The 17,616-nt window shown below is 42.0% G+C and overlaps 1 protein-coding gene across 2 annotated transcripts in view; it reads left to right on the forward strand.

The window, feature by feature from the left end:
- Positions 1 to 10,782, forward strand: part of EXOC4 (exocyst complex component 4) — a 1,166,755-nt gene extending 1,155,973 nt beyond the window's left edge. For both annotated transcript variants that reach the window (XM_069087253.1, XM_069087254.1), the window contains one exon: positions 9,359 to 10,782. In XM_069087253.1, coding sequence (XP_068943354.1) covers positions 9,359 to 9,596 — 238 coding nt within the window. In that variant the 3' untranslated portion in view covers positions 9,597 to 10,782. The remainder of the gene's footprint in view (positions 1 to 9,358) is intronic.
- The last annotated feature ends 6,834 nt before the right edge of the window (positions 10,783 to 17,616 follow it).

The raw sequence follows: 17,616 nt of genomic DNA on the forward strand, positions 1-17,616 counted from the left end.
TGTTTTTACACTACACATTTCCACATCAGAATCTAAGGGGGCAGAGAGTGTTTTGTGTGGTCCCAGCACATGGTAGGAGGAGGCTTGATTGATTAATTGGTTGATTGATTTTGCCTCTCTGATACTCAGTTTCTTTAATCTGTAAAATGAAGGGGGTTGGACTAGAAGAGCTCCATCTAGCTCTGCAGTCCCATGATTTTCCTCAGGATATTGCTATCTTCAAAAAGCCTCTTCTCGTTTCTGCTGCCCAGCTCAGGACTGGGCTAGCTGATAGCTGCATTTTTCTGCCCATAGTACCTCTGCCTCTTTATCTTTCCCCAGTTTGATTTGAAAGTGATTTGAAAGAGTATTTGCCGCAAATCACTATAGGAGACATGCAGGATATCCAAAAGTCTTATGCATTTTAAAGCCACCAAACACTGTACTAAGAATTTTGGTACACCCTGTATCTAAAAGAAGTATGGGTTTGTAGTAGCAGCTGAAAAGGTAACAGTGTTGCAAGTTGAATGATTCTTATAATTAAATCCCAAACCTATCACCCACTACAAGCCACTAGGACTGCTTTTAGATTCCTTCTCATTAAACCTCCTATCTGGTGCTGTCCACAAGGTTATAGGGGCTGTAATGTTCTCCATATAGATTTGTCTGACCAGAGTCTGTATTTTAGTCTTCCGCTTTCTTCTTCTTCCTCTTCCTCTTCTTCTTCTTCTTTCTTCTTATTCTCTCTTCAATTAGAAGTATGGCATTCTAGGTTTTAGGCAGGTGCATTACTCTTGCAGCCAGCTTAGGGTAACTCAGGACCCATTGACTGGCTTGGGAAAGCCTCTCCTGGTCCCACCTGGCCACAACTGCAACTGAGAAATACTCTTCTCGATCTGGGCCTCAACACTGGCTTCCCTTAGACTGCAGGCATTGCTGCCTCCCTCTCCCTTTATTTGGACATCTTCTTGCTCTGGCTCCTAGAAGCTACTGTTTTTACTTGAGCCCCTCTTTTCCATTGTCACTCATTTGCTTGAAGCAAATTCTACTAGCTGGCTCATTTTTTATTTGACTCTATGTCCTACTGTGGGGCAGCTAGATGGCTCAGTGAATAGAGTGCTGGGCCTGAAGTCAGGAAGACCTGAGTTCAATTCTAGACTCAAGCACTTACTAGCTCTGTGACTGAAGGCAAGTCACTTAATCTTCATTTGCCTTTATCTGCTGGAGAAGGAAATGGCAAACCACTCTGGTGTCTTTTCCAAGAAAACCCTGTGTACAGTATCATATGGACTGTATGGATTATACTGTCCACGGGGGTCTCGGAGAGTCAGACACCACTGAATAACAACACAGTGCTCTACTATACCCTGGGGCCTGAAGCTTGAGACCCCCAGGACCTGAGTGGCCCTATACTTACCCACCCCTTAGTTCTGAGCCCACCCCCCTTCTGGGACATTTACCTCCCTGGAGTGGATACCTTTTCTTGTTTTCAGTTAGGGATCAAGATACTTCTTCAACTCAAGATGATTAGTCTGAGACCCTCCCACCCTCCTTTATAGCCAGTCTACCAAGGAGAATTTCAAGGGCAGTCTGCAGCATCAGTCTATTCTAGCCTCCTTGGTAATTGAGCAAGGTCATGGCATCGCCAATCCAGCCTCTGGGTTAGTCTGGCCCTTCATTTTCTCTTCTCTCATTTGACTGTTCATTAGCATACCTACTGGAGAGCTGGACAGAAGAAAATAAGAGGAAAGGAAGCTCTGATCCACCAGTTAAGCAGCATGTCCGCAACTCTTGGCAGAAAGGAGGTTTGGAAGCTGTATGCAGGGTTAGAGAGCTCTCTTTCAGATTTCCAGTTAATATTGTCACCTTCCCTATTTAATTCTTTTGTTAACTATTATAACTCAAACAGAACTCGAAGAAAAACATCTTTAACAGCAATAATACTTATCCATCTCCAGGTCTTTGTTACAGAAAGACAAGCAAATTTGGGGGCAATGGGCCAGCTCTGCTTAGCCTGGTATTTCACATTAATAGCAGAATCTTGTCCCTTCCCAGCCTGGAAGACCCATTAATTTGGAGTTAAAGTGGAGAACAGGAAGACGAGATGAGGAAGCTGGAAAATTGTGTGTACTTCCTCCAGAGTTAGGTCTTCTTTTTGATTTGTTATTTGGTTTGAAGCTATGTGAATTACTAGGTTAGACACACCCATATTCGAATGCAAATGCAAAGACTGTGTAAATAGATTTTCAATTATCTGCCTCACTGCTCTGTTCCATTAGCATGGAAAATAGAGAGTTGCCTCTATATGTGGGTTTCAAGTTATTACTATTTCCCATACCATGGTTGAGTTAGTTATACAGGTATCCCTTGCAATTCGTGATTTTTCCATCTGCAGTTGTAAGTATTCATGGTACAATTACCATGTACCACTACCATGCCCCACCACGCACGCCCACAACTGTTACGAGACTTGAATTACATATTTTTTAAAATCATAGATTTTTTTTGTTTAGAAAACCAGGATTTCAGAATGAGTAGGAAAGTAAGGAGTGGGGAAAGTATGGGTGGGAAGGAAAGGAGGTTCTCTCCAGGCAGTGCTACTCTCTCAATCGTCCCTGTTACCTTACTAGAGCCTAAAGGACACAGGGGAGATGATAGCTCAAGATGTGGGGAAAGGGAGTAAAAGACTGGAACAGTATCTTCTGTGGCCCCTTAATGTAGGCAAAACCTTCTTAGGTCAAAACCACTAAAGGAGGAAGCTTAGAGACCGACAGAACATTTTCTACTTCATTCTGGGGAAACTAAAGCTGAGCGTGATCCCAACAGAACATTCCCTCCTGCACACACTCAAGTATGGCCAAAGGCACTCTTGTGCTTCTTCTCTGGGTATACCCCCTAGGTCACAGGTGGGGACCCTGCTGCTTCAAGGCCACATGTGACCCTTTAGGTCCTCAAGTGCAGCCCTTTGACCCAATCCAAGCTTCACAGAACATATCCTCAAAGGTTATCTGCTAACTCACCTTCCCATCCAGATTTAGAGCCCTCCTTTCTCCCATTCCCCTCCTCAGGACTCAGAATTCCCTCTCCTTCCCCACCCGGAGCTCAGAAATGCCTCTTCCATCCACTCCTGCAATATGTGGTTGTAAAAATGGGGATTTTTTTTGTATGTTGGAAACCTGCATTTATCAGCTACTCTTTTGACTAATGTACATTTTACTAATGATAGTTAGAGTTTATCATTTGTAGTTATCTCTTCTGTATTTTGCTAACTTGACTACTGTAGCTACAAATGGCGTCTTGAGAACCACTATTCCCAAGGATGAAGGAGGGTGAGAAGAGTTAACCCTAACTTCCCCAGGCCCTTCCAACTCTAGGTGATCCAGAGGGTTACCTTGAAACCTCTGTTGACAGGAAAAATTAAAGGTGAGGAGGAAAGAGTGGGGACAGTCTGCGCTAGCCAGTACTTAAAGACTTGGTCCAAAGCTCAGATCTCTAGTCCACAAACTAGAAAATACCCTTACTTTCTCAGAGATCAGTCAGTCAGCCAACATTTCTTAATTACTTCCTACATGCCGGGCACAATAAGCTCTGATGAGACACAGAAAAGTAAAAACTCATCTTTGGAAAGCTAAGATTCTGGGGAAGGAGACAGTTCATGTCCACTTCACCCCCACTGGGACAGTTGTTACTGCTATTCTAATGGTTAATGATGAAGACAGAGCTCTCGTTTTCCTAGGGCCCCAACAGAGGCTACTAAATTATTTATTCCAAGTGGCCTACAGAATTTAATGCAATTTTTGCGGGACTGTTTTACTCTGGGAACACATTCTAATGGTGTGGAGGCTACAATTTCTCTCTTTTCTCTTTGGGCCATATTATTATTACCCCTCTCTCCTCACCTTCCCTAGGAAAGTATGGAAGCTACCATGCTAATTTGAATTAGTTTTTGCTACTGTATACCATTCTGGAAGATAAATGAATTTTTGTCTATTTTAAATATTCATGTTTCTTTATGAAGTAATATATCATCACTGTTATGGGAGAATTTTTTCTCTCTAACTATACGAAATACACTATCATTCAACCTGTCAGTAGTGCATAATAACTCGGTTTGCAGTTCCTGGCTACCATTCATCTAAGGATCTCAGAGTCTGTATAAGTGTCTCCATTCTCTCCTTTATAGTGTCACTGTAGAGTAGATAAGTGTTTTCAGTGTATAGTGGATATTGGCACATTAAGGAATTAAGTGGTGTGCCCTTTATCACTTGTCACATGTTGGAAGAGACAGGGCTAGAAATCTGGGCTTTTTTTTTTCTGTGGCCTTCTGTGGCCTTCATCAGCCTTGGAATAACATTCTCTCCGGATAACCAGCACATCTGCCCAGCTAATACAGTAGATTTACAATGAAGCTCATTGTAATTCCTCAGCAGCAACATCTCCCTACCCTTCCAAGAGATATGCCCCCAAGAAAGATTTCAAAATTTTGTTAGTTTAATGAGAATCCTTTTCCTTTCTAGTTTATAATACCTGACATTTATAGAGCTCTTTAACGTCTGTGTAATACTTTAGATGGATTTTCTCTATACAACCACTCTGTGAGGTTAGCTGACTATGAATTTTATCGTCCCCATTTCACAGATAAGGAAATGAAAACTCAGATTAAGTGACTTGTTTGAGTCATACAACTAGTGTCAGAGCTAAAATTTGAATCCATACCTCCCCTGGTTCTGTGTCCAATATTTCTTCTCTAGTACTTCCCAGATGGTTCTCATTTATTTTATTGATATGATTATTAGGCAAGATACTAAAGAGAAATGTTATAGACATAATATATCTTGATATTAGTAAAGTTTTTGATAAAGTCTCTTATGACATCCTTGTAAACAAGATGGAGAAATGTTAACTACATACAGTTAGGTAACTGAATAACTATTTCCAAAAAGTATAGATTGATGCATAGATGCCATTCTGAAGGAGAGTCTTTAGAGGCATGCCATAGGACTCTCCCTGACTCTGTCTTGTCCAACATTTTTTTTTCAGTGACATCTATGTACAGATTAATCCAGACTTGTACAACTCCATCATTGACCACACTTCTCGAATATCCTGTGTATAGGGGAGCAGGGAGAATTGTTGAGCTCCTAGGCTTTAGCATGAATCAGGTGCCTTTCCCTTTCTACATGATGCCCTGGGAACAGCACTTTTCAATTGTTCTCTTCCTCTGAGGATGGTGGACTACACTAGCTAGATTACCACCTTGCTCAAAACCCCCCAGTGATTCTTTATTCCTTATCAGAGAAATTTCGAATTCCTTAACTTAGCATTTCAGAGCCTCCCCAACCCTTCACTCACCTCCCTTTTCAGCTTTAGCTCAGATTTCACCTCTCAAATCATCTGGCCCCACCTGCGGTCTCTGCATTCACACATGCCTAGAATGCATTTCTTCCTCATTTCCACCTATTGAAATTATTCTCATCCATCAAGGTTCAACTTAGGTGTCAGCTTCTCTGAAAAACCTCTGCCCCTTTATCCCTTCCCACACACAGACACCTAAACACCAGCTCTCTCCACTCACATACATTTCCCTAGAATACTTTATGTGGTTCTCTCCTTTACCCCTACCACCCTCCATAGCTTTGGTGCATATAGAGTGTGTGTGTGTGTATTTACCCCTTAATAGATTGTCAATTCAAGTGAAGAAAGAGATTGTATATTTGTTTATCTTTTGATCTCCAGGGCCTAACACACAGAACACTACACGTCATTCATTCGTTTTTAGGTGTGTCCGACTCCATTTGAGGTTTTCTTGGCAAAGGTACTGGAGTGTTTTGTCATTTCCTGCTCTAGCTCCTCTTACAGATGAGGAAACTGAGACAAACAAGGTTAAGAGACTTGCCCAGGGTCACACAGCTAGTAAGTATCTGAGGTCAGATTCAAATTCAGGAAAATTAGTCTTTTTAACTCCAAGCTTGGCACTCTATCCACCTAGCTGCCCATTGCACTACATACAGTAGGTTGCTTAATAAGTTTTGTTGAGTCGAATTTTCACTGCATGTTCATTCCCGTTCTTGATTACCTGCCATCAGAATGCAACATTTTCTAATCATACAAAAGATTGTAAACAATGGTAAAATTGCTTCCTCCTTCAACTTGTTCTTCATTATTGAATCCGACTAAGTTAATAGTAATAATATAAAGTGCCAATGCTGCTCTCTATTATCTGGTGATCAAAGTTGAAGATCATCAATCTGGACACCCTAAAGATTGCGCATAATTCCTTTCAGGGACTTCATATTGCATTTTTGAACTTTTCAATTACAAAAATGTAAAAGCAGGGAAATGTAAGTCACTAAGGCCCTGTTCTTATATTTCTGCAGTTGAAAAGTTCAAACTGTAGTATGAAGTCACTGAAAGAAATTAAAAAGCTATCTATCTCCAGAGGGATAATAAAGCTAGACATCCACCTCCCAGAAGAGAGGTGGGGGCTTCGAGTTTAGAATATTGTATACATTGTCATTCTCTGAGCTGGAGATTTTTGCTTGCTTGTTTTTCTTTGTTGCTAGGGAGGACATGGAGGTGGTTTGGGAAATGACTGTGATGTCGGGATAAAAGTCATCAATAAGATATATTTTTAAAAAAGAGAAAAAGAAGTCTCCAGAATTATTCAAGTGTGTTTTCTACATCTCTTCCCTCTGTGCATTTGTCCAAATCATCCTCTCTACCCAAAATGCACTCTCTTCTTTCTCTGCCCTTCTGAGCCCTCATGTTCTTCATATGGTCATCTCAATACCACATCTGTGAGGCATTCCTTGCTCTCTTGGTCTAAAAATGTTCTTCATGTTCTTAGATTTTCCTAGAATACTTTATCTGGCTCTCTCCTTTTGCAACTATCATTTCCTACTTTGTATTGTACTTATCAATGTATTTGACAGAGCAGTTATTCCATGAGGGAGAAGGAAGGAAGGAAGAGAAAATATAAAGGATGTGTTTCTGTGTCATTGTTTGTGCAACTGGGGAGTGCTTGCAAAAAATGAGCTTCTCTGGAACCCTATAGTTACGTTTCTGTCTCTGTGCAGCCAGAATAGCCGGAGCGCTCAGCATTAGAAGCGCGCGCACGCACACACACACCCCTTATGCTGCTACCAGGAAGTGGGTGCGTCCTTCCTCACAGAGCAATCCCAGAGGGTTGGATGTGAAAAATAAAACTCCTGATCAAATTGCGTCTCTTGCTCTGAATTGACATTTCGGTACCCCATTACTCTCTATAAGGAATAAGAGAATACTCAAGAAGTCCACAGACACAGAATTTAGGATGCTATGAGATTAGCAGGAGTATGTCTGCATCAGTAATAGATGGCCTTTTTCTTTATGATCATCATGAATACTGCACCTCACGCATGAACAAGCATCAAGTGCAATTATTTCTCATTGCCTTTGTGTGCACAATAAAATCATCTCCTTTTGGTTGCCTCCCCAAGGACAATCTGTGAGCCCCACTTCCAAACTGGTGGAACTTCCTTTAGAATGAGAGTGCTGATACTGGTGTGGCTCAGTGTCTTCAACAGTCCCTTTACTCAGACAAGAATTCCATCTCTAAAATATTGTTAAATTAATGGTCAAGCTAAAAGCTGTGGGTGATTTAATACTCTCTACTTCCTCTTCCTCCACTCTCCTTCTGTCATTTTAGGGCCATTTCACGTTTTTATCTGCCCTCTGGGTCACCATGGCCAAGGAATTCATCCTTTATTGGTGATAAAGCTTTTTGTACTTAGCTGACAGAGTTGCCCAAAGGACTCATGATCATCCCAGGTTTTTCCAGTTTGGCAGATCCTACCAGAATTTGTGGATGCTGGCATAGCCTTCAACCCCAGGACCACCTCCACACCCTGATAAGACCTCAGAGCAAGAGGTCAAGGAAGTGATTCAAGTGGTCAGGAAAAGACGAAAGATCGCTCCCACCCTCCTGAGCTTCCCCCCACTTAGTTCTGAAGTACATCCCCGCCTTAACAAATATAACAGATCCTATCATAATGCAACCTGTTACTTAGATTTGCAGTAGTGTTTGTTGATCTGTCAAGTTTCCTGGAACCTACAACAGGAACCCCTCAAAGTAAAATAAGAACCATAACAATATAACATAGGAAGGAAACTATATAGGACCCATTACCACAAGGGGTGGGACAAACAGAAAATAGAAATGAACTGGGTTGGGGGAATGGGCAAACAGACATTTGTCCAATTTCTGAAGTTAAAAAAAACAACAACCCAACTTCCTAAGGTAAGCTAGGCTATACATACTAAGCCTTAAGGTTGCCATTGAAAAGGATAGCCGTAGCCCCCCAAGGTATTTCTTTTAAACAGAGCATACCCATGGCTGATAATAGTTTATTCACAGACTGTTAGAACTCAAAGATCATCTAGTCCAGTGGTTCTTAACCAGGATGTCTATTAATTTTTTTAGTACTTCAATAATTATATTTCAGTACAATTGGTTTCCTTTGTAATCCTGTGTATTTTAATTTATGCATTTAAAAGCATCGTTTTGAGAAGAGGTATATAGGCTTCACCAGACCATCAAAGGCATCCAAGTAAAAAAAAAATTAAGAACTCCTGGACTAGATGGGTTAAGGATCTGGCCTAGCAAGATAACTACTTTGTTCTCGCTTAACATGTTTAACCTGTAAGCTCAAGTCTCCTGATGCCAGAATCAAATTGATCCTAAAAGGAAAGAAATACAATGGAAAAAAAAAAGGAGGAAGAAAAGAAGAAGGAAAGGAAGGAAGTAAGGAGGGAAGGAAGGAAGGAGGGAGAGAAGGAAGGAAGGAAGGAAGAGTTTGTGGTCAAAAACACTGTAAGGACAGCTTAGGCTTTAAGCCTGGCTCAGGTATCACCTCCTACATGAAGTGTCCCCTGATTTCCTCCTCCTCTTAGTCATGTTCTCTATTGATTTACCACTTCATACTTTTCTCACATAGTTATCATGCAGTATTTTGTACTGGACATATCTGTGCATAGATCCTATTCTCCTCTAGAGACTTTGCATCTCCCCCAGTAAGTTTACAGCATATTGCCCTGAATGCAGTAGGTGCTAAATAAATGTTTGCTGAGTTAAATTGAATAAGGTGATAGCCACCGCACCCTGTCAGTGTTTGGGGGTTTTCCCCCATCTACAGAAGAGGTGCCATCCTGAGAATGAGCCCAGTGAGAGCAGTTACTAAAAGTAGGGAGCATGTCCATAGAAGCCATGGAGCCACCAGGCATCTCCACTGGATTCATTCACAGGTTCCTTGAGTATGGCCAACATACTTAGTCTGACTAACAATACATTTCTTTATTATAAGGCCCCATTAAAGCAGTGTTCTTTCTGTGGTCTTCCCAGGCAGTACTATGAGATGCTGTACAACACAGCTGACGAGCTCCTGAACCTGGTGGTTGACCAGGGAGTCAAGTACACAGAGCTGGAGTACATTCATGCCTTAAATTTGCTGCACCGAAGTCAGACAGGCGTCGGGGACCAGAGCACTCAGAACATGAGGCTCCAGCGCCTCAAAGAGATCATCTGTGAGCAGGCCGCCATCAAACAAGCCACTAAGGACAAGAAGATCACCACCGTGTAATCCACACCTCCTGGTCTGCCGTCATACAGTAGGGCCACCAGCTTCTCCTGCTGTCATGGCCAGGGGTCACTATATGTATTCTCACTTTTGTTTTGTTAACCTGTTTTAATACTGCATTCTTCTTTGGTATATAAGCCGATCAGTTCTGCCCTGAGGAATCCTCACTCATATCCCTAGTGGAGGGAACCCTAAAGGGGGGCGTTTAATGTGGTAACTCCCAGAAGGATTCAGAGTGGGAGTAAAGATTGTGCCATATGGTTGGGATCTGAGTAGGGAAGGAAGAATATCCAGCTTCTGTTACCTCCTCAGCTTATAAACACTCTGACCTTTGAAAAGAAAGGCCCTTCATGTAATCTCATTGATCTGGAAGCTATTATGAGGGTTGTATTTCATAGACAGTAAGGTTCTTACTCCCTTGATGCTATTAATTTTTAGTACAAAGAAATATCTAGCTCTATAGTCCCTGCTCCTGCCAAGGCCTACCAAAACAGTTAATTGAATAGTCCGGGCAGGCCATGGTCTCCCGGGTGGGTTATTATGACCACAATAGGAGGCCTTCCCTCCAGCATCAGGAGGGGCTGGATAATTTGTTCCTATTCTGCCACACCCAGGGCAGCGTTATTGTGGAATATTTTGTTAGCTGTGTTGTCTTTGTCTCTGCTTTATCTGAACCAAGAGCCATCACACCTAGTGGTAAGGAGTGCAACCAAGCACGGAAGCAGGGATTTTTTCCCCACTTTCCAAGAGGAAATGTTCCATAAAGCATATTATGAGGACTGGTCAATTACCAACAAGTTAAATGGAGCTAAAATACTGCCTTATTCTCCAAGTCAGTCCCAGTAGCCTCCTCAGATTTACACAGATGGGCACAAAGACTTAGGACATTAATCCCTATCTTGGCTTCCAAGTCAAGCCTGTTCTCAAATTGATTTATGTTGTTGTTCACCTTTCCTCTAATACACGCTGCCCCTAACCCCACTCACCGCCCTCCCATGTTGTTGGCCTTCCGAGCTTAAACATCATTGAAACCTTAGGACACACGCTGTGCACTGGCTGTGCCCCATCTTCTTGGTAGGTGAAAGGAGGAGGGATGCCCCTTCACTGATGGTCTTGAATTTCGCAAACTGCTTGTAAAACTTTGGGCCTGGGGAAGATGGGAAATTAAAGGATATTTTGAGAATCCTTAGAGTTTGTGTGTTGGACTGTTTTTGACTTTGTTTTTATTAGGACTCCCTAGCCCCAGAGTTCCCTTCTGGCCCCAAATCTATGATCCTATAATCCTCCTGATTATCTGCCTAGGAAAAAGGCTGCCTGAGGCAACATGTCCTGGTGTTTAAAGGGCTGGCCTTGGAAGCAGCAACTCAATTTCCTAAGCATTTTAGCACCTGTTATATATGGGAGGTACCCTAAGCTCTGGATATACAAAGACAGAAATGAAAGTCTCTATTGATGATGGGGCTTGCATACTACAGGACAATGTGGATTCAATTCAATTTAATAAATGTTTATTAAATACCTACTGTGTGTTAGCACTGTGCCAAACATTGTAGATACAAATAAGAAAAAGACAGTCCTTACCTTCAGGGAGCTTACAGGAAGAAAACCCACAAAAGGAGACAGGAGAGGAATTGGGGGATGGGGACCAGGGGTATCTTGTTCCATGGAGTTTAAACCAGGCAGAGCAGCAGATGCAAAGTGGAGGGAGCTGAAAGTTTCGTTTCTGCTCTCTATGAAGGAAAGCATTGGGAGGAGTTTGGTGCTCCTCCCTCCAGCCCCTCAGTCAGAGAGAAGAGAAGGCTGAGGGGGGTGGTGTCATGCAAGGCATGAAGAGATTAGAAGTGGTGATTTGAAGCAAGGATAGCGAGGTGCCGCCATAGTGCATAGAGCACTGGGCCTGAAGTCAGGGAGACTCATCTTCCTGAGTTCAAATCTGACCTCAGACACTATGGGTAAATCACTTCACTCTGCCTCAGCTGGAGAAGGAAATGACAATCTGCTCCAGTATCTTTGCCAAGGAAAAAACCCCAGATGGGATCAGGAAAAAATCAAGCACCACTGAAAAATGACTGAACAACAATATTACTTGTTGGAGAATAATTTCACTACCACTTCTTAAACTTTCTATCTCTTCAGGTTTATGCAGGTAAATTTTTAATATAAATCCTTTTATTTTTTTGCTCTTTTTTTGGAGGGGCTGAAGGCAAGGGCAATTGGGGTTAAGTGACTTGCCCAAGGTCACACAGCTAGTAAGTGTGTCAAGTGTCAGAGGTCAGATTTGAACTCAGGTCCTCCTGACTCCAGGGCTGGTGCTCCATTCACTGCGCCACCTAGATGCCCCAATAGGTTTGTTTTTGGTTTTTTGTTCGTTTGTTTTTAAAGCAATTGGGGTTAAGTAACTTGCTCAAGGTAACACGGCCAGGTGTTTCTGGGTGGGTGCTAAGTGTCTGAGCCCGGATTCGATCCCCAGGTCATCCCAACACTGGAGCCAGTGTTCTTACTCGCTGTGCTACCTGGCCGCCCCCTTTTTTTTTTTTTTGCCCCAATAGGTTTTTAATAAGTAAATGTTTGTTGATGAATTGAAGTAACCTTGTCCAAACTCTCCTTGTAAACAGGATTATCTCTCCTCTAAACTGTTCTATGTAAGAATTATGAACCCTAGGCCCCTGGACTTTTGTTCTAAAAATATTTTGGTAACTGTTTCAGTGTAATTGGTTTCTCTCCTAATCCTATGTATTTTATTTTATATGTTTAAAAAACTATTCTGAAAATAATAATGATAATAGCCAGTATTTAGCACCATAAGGTTTGAAAAGCACTTTACACGTATTATAAGAAGGGGTCTGTATGCTCTATCAGACTGCTAGAGGAGTCTAAGAAATAAAAAGAATTTTTTAAAAAGTTAAGAAACCTTGGGCTACATAAAGCTAAGAACCATTCCATCTTGGAGATTCTTTTAGTCTGTGATTTACAGGCATCTTTCACTCCCGAATCCAATTAAAACAACAACTTTCGGGCATTTTCATCTCATCAAAATTTTTATCCCGCTTAACTGTGGGATTTTTTTAAGTGACTGCAACCCAACCTTGCTAGAACAACTGATTTCAGGTGTGTGCCTCATTATATGCATCCAATTTTAGATATAACTAGGTCTTTTCCACATCTGATTACATACCTTGTAATTAGGCACATCTCGTGATACCCATACCATATGAGAATTACTACTTCCAGCTCTTGAAAGACAGGTTGTTGCCTGCCAGAGCTGAAACAAACCCAGGCTATCAGGGAATAGCTCACTTCTCCCCAAACCCCCAACTTTGAGAAAGGACGCTGTAGCTAATAGCTACCTAGAGCTACTGCCTTGTAGAAAGAGTTCACAGCTGCCTAATCCCTTCTCTAGGAATACTCCTGCCTAGAGTCATTGTGACCTTGGAAAAAAGTATAAGGGAAAAGCTAAATTAAGAGATTTTGATCAGCCCTTGTTGTAAAGCTGTATACCACCAAATTCCTTCATGCCTCTTCCAGTAATTTTTCACAGCTTTTACTCCCCTTTTTGAGTTCTGTATTTTGGAATTCAGGTCCCTGTAAGGATTTACATTTACATATTACACCTCTCCAATCAGGGAGTCTCAGAACTGGTGGTCTTGGACAGGGGTGTGACCTGCTAGGAAGTCAGCTGATGCTAGAAATCAGGCCTTGAGTTATCATTTTGTTGAGTGTCTAGACTTAAAGTGATGGAGAAAATGTTAAGAACGCAAATTAAACTTTAAACTGTGCCATTCATGTCTTTTTTTCCCCCAGAGAGCCAGCTGTTAAATATTTCTAGCATATCTCTGTCTCATACCTTTGGAAAGTGCCCCTAATATGTGGTTTTGACCTGATCCACTCAGTCGTGTTGGAGCTACAGATATGGGCTTCTGGACTATAAGTGGCAATTATCGGTTTCAGGAATCGAGAGCAGGGAGTCCTGCTAAAAGAAGGGAGAGGGTTCAGACCCAGCAGCCAGCCAGCCAGATTTGGACCAGACTCTGATTAGGACAGATACTGTGATTTTAGGAGACTCCTAACTGGATTCAGAGACAAAATGATACCGGATTCTGACAGGGACATGGAGGTGTAGAAAGGTCAATAGAAACTCTGATCAATCTATACCTCACCAATGGTAACCTAAGAGGACTGATGACCAAGCTGGCCTCCCACTTCTTGGTAGAGTAGTGGACTACAAGCATAGCTTGAGACATAAATCTTCAGTGTGTTGGCTTGTGTTGCTTAACTGTTCAGTCATGTCAGATTCTTCTTGGTACCATTTGGGGTTGTGACTTACCCAAGGTCCCACAGCCAGGAAGTATCTGAGGCTGTATTTGAACCCAGGGAGAGGAATCTTCCTTACTCCAGGCTCAGCACTCTATCCACTGCACCATCTAACTGCCCTTTTGCTTAATTTATTTATTTGTTATAAGAGAGAATTGTGTTGTGGAAAAATTGGAGAAACCATCGGGAAGTGAGAGCTAAGTCACAAAATAGAAGAGCATCAGTAAAACATTTTAAAAGAGAAAGAGCAAGGCGGCTACATGGCTCAGTGAATAGAGCACTGGCCCTGGAGTCAGGAGGACCTGAGTTCAAATCCAGCTTCAGACACTTAACACTTACTAGCCATGTGTCCTTGGGCAAGTCACTTAACCCGAATTGCCCTTCCCTCCCCCCTCCAAAAGCAAAAAAAAAAAAAAAGAGAGAGAGAGAGACAGAAAGAGCACTGGCTTACAGTCAACCTGGTCCTGTGGAATGGGCTCTTGGTTCAAGTTCTGTCTTTGATGCTTATGTGACCTTGGGCAAATCTCAACCTTCCTTACTCTCAGTTTCCTCATTTGTTAATGAGGGAATTGGACTAGATCATAAGTAACAAACCAGTGGGTTGCATGTGGCCCACAACACTCCTGACGTGTAACCTAAGCAAATGAAAATGAAATTAGGAAATATATAACAAAATAAATAAAAAGACAGTAAAACATAGGTGGGCAGCTAGGTGGCACAGTGGATAGAGTGCCGGGCCTGGAATCAAGACTCATCTTCATGAGTTCAAATTCAACCTCAGACATGAGACCCTAGACAAGTCACTTATCCCTGTTGACCTCAGTTTCTTACTCTGTAAAATAAGCTGCAGAAGGAAATGGAAAACTGCTCCAGTATCTCTGCCAAGAAAACCCCAAATGAGGTCATGAAGAGTCAGACACAACTGAAAAATTACTGAAAAACAAGAGCAGAACATAGATAATGTTAATATGTTGTTGTTTTTATCCTTTTTTCCCAAAGAGGACCATGACATCAGGAAGGTGATGCCATGATTTGCAAGTGAATTGGGTTTAAATGAGGGAAATTTATGCAGTCACCAGCCTCACTTTCTCCTTCAGAGCCACTTGGGTCCAGTGGCAAGATAATAGATCAGGATGACTGGAGATGGCCCTAGATATAGTAGAAGACCTTGGCCTTTCAAAGTTAAGGTCTTTCCTAGATTTCAGCTTGACTGAGGCAATGCCGTTCAGTGATTAGGATAGGTAAGAAATGAGGCAAAGAATGGTCCCTTTTACCTAGTCCAAAAATCAAATCAATCTGAGGGGAAGACCCTCAGGGTTTCTATTCAAACAGAAAGTTATTATTTACAGTCATTCTGAGCCATTGTTGACCAAACCATGAAAGCCAGAGTAATTTGGGTTTAAGGCAAGGTCCTTCAGAAAGAAATGTAGCATGTAAACCCCAAGATATCTTGCTAGGTTTCAGAGACCAAAATTTACATTCCTTTGGGCAGAGCACCTGCAGATAAGGGTATGATACCCTATGTGGACAGAGGGATGGATGGAGGAAAGGAAAGGAGAGGAGAGAAAGAAAGAAAGAGAAGGAAGGAAGGAGCTGCATTGCCCAACTGAAACTCATGCACAACCCACAGGCATTCTTATGTATAGTTTTAGAGACCCTATTTCTATCTGAGTTTGAGGCCACTGGACAAGATGAACTGTTAGGTCCCTTCTGTTGCTGTTTCTATGACCTTACAGTCAACTTGCTAGCAGTGTGACTAGGAAAGTCATGACCTCATATATAGGATTGTGAGGCTCACATGAGGCCATGTAGATGAAAGAAGTTTTAAAGTAACAAAGTATAGTACAAAGGTAAGATGTGTCATCATCAACAGAGTTCTACTTGAAAAACCAAAATGTGTAATGGAATGTATAAACCTAAGACTGGTTGTCCTAATTTGGGAGAGATGTGAGAGATTATGCATAATTTGAAAAAGGTATAATAAGTTGGTCTCAACGTAGAGAAGGTGTAACGATATGCCAAGAACAAGAGCGTGTAAAGAACGATTAGATTCAGGAAGTATCCAAACCTTGTCCTAATTAGGCATCAGTGGAATAAGAAGTGCACAGTTAATAAGTGTGTGATCAGATGTGAAGCCCAGAAGTTATGCCTCGAACTGAAGTTGTCTGTGATACACATAGATGAATGGGCTTGTCCTCATTTGGCCCGGGTGCAGTGCACTTCCTGGAATTATGAAAAGAGTATGATGAGATGTCTACCATAGGGTTATCCCTGGAAACAAAATGTTGTAATGAGATGCAAACACCAGACAGCAGTTGTTCCAACCAGGCAGGGATGTAATGGGATGTGCCTAATTATCGAGGATGTACGAAGATGCAAAACCCACCAGAATTAAGCCTGAAATAAAGAGGTGTAATGAGATGCAAACACCTGAAAGGACTTTCTGCTAACTGGGCTGGGTGTAATGAAATGCACATAATCTGAAGGATTGTAGTATGAGGCCAAAACAACTGCGCGAGGGCAGGAAATTTAAAAGGTGTAATGAGGGAGGCATCTGGAGCAGGTTGTCCACAGTCCGGCTGGGCTGTAATGAGATATACATCCTTCAGTGAGTTCCAACTCCAACAGACATAATTTATTGACAGTTAAAAATGAGATGGAAAACAAGTGAAACAGTGAAAAAGGAAAACAGTAAAGGAAGGGCCCCAACCTGAAGGTGGCTGTCTTAATTGGATTGGGATGTGTGTAAATGCACATCATTAGTAAGGGATGTGGAAAAGAGGGGGAAATCACTACAAAAAAAGCACATTTCTGAAACAGAAGGGGTGGAATGAGAATACACACCCCTGAAAACAGTGTCCTACTTTACCTAGGGCACAATGAGATGTGCATAGCCTAGGGTGGTGGATAAAGGGGCCAACCTTGGACTCAGAAAGACCTATGTTCGAGACCCTTCTCTGACCCTTGGCAAGTCACTTAATCTTGAAGCCTCCTGAAAATTAAGACTGTTAACTAGTTTCAGAGACGTTCCCTACATAGATGAAATCTAAGGCCCAGCTCCATACCCCACCCTCAAATAAAAACAATAAAATAAAGTTTATGGAGGTGAGGAAGAAAGTCCTGAGTCTTGTGTGGAAATGTGAAGGAATAATGAGATGCTCACACTCGAAGAGGGGAAGAGTCAATATCAGCCCTCAGACTCACAGATCAGACATTCTAGTCTAGTACAATGTCTCTAGTACAATGCTACTTGCATCTTCATTTCTCCCTGTGCTCTGCTTCTGCGTATTCGGACTTGTATCTCTACCATGACCCAGCCTCCTTACCCTGGAAGATCACTTGACTCTCTGGCCCTTTCCTTCCATTGGCAGTTCCTCTTGGAATCTGCATTTCAAGGAAAGTGCCCCAGCCAGCTATGATCAGTCTTTCATTCCTCTCTAGGCTGGGTGTTACCAAACCACGGCTCTACTCCATAACCCCCACTTCTTTGACACATGGTCTTTCCCCCTTAGGATGTAAATTCCTTAAGGGAAGGAGTTTTTACTTGTATTTGTGTTTCTAGTACTTAGCATATGCCCATGATGGCACTCCAATCTCTCACTTCTTCCTTTACCCTGACTGTTCCATTGTCTGAAACCTTCTCCCCCTCCACTTCCATCCCTTAGGAATCCCTTGTTTCTTTTTTTTTTACTTGAATAGTATTTTATTTTTC

The sequence above is a fragment of the Petaurus breviceps genome, unplaced genomic scaffold (assembly GCF_028583685.1).
Source record: "Petaurus breviceps papuanus isolate PSGF00001 unplaced genomic scaffold, PetGlider_PUasm1.0 181, whole genome shotgun sequence".
In the NCBI taxonomy this organism is placed as follows: Eukaryota; Metazoa; Chordata; class Mammalia; order Diprotodontia; family Petauridae; genus Petaurus; species Petaurus breviceps.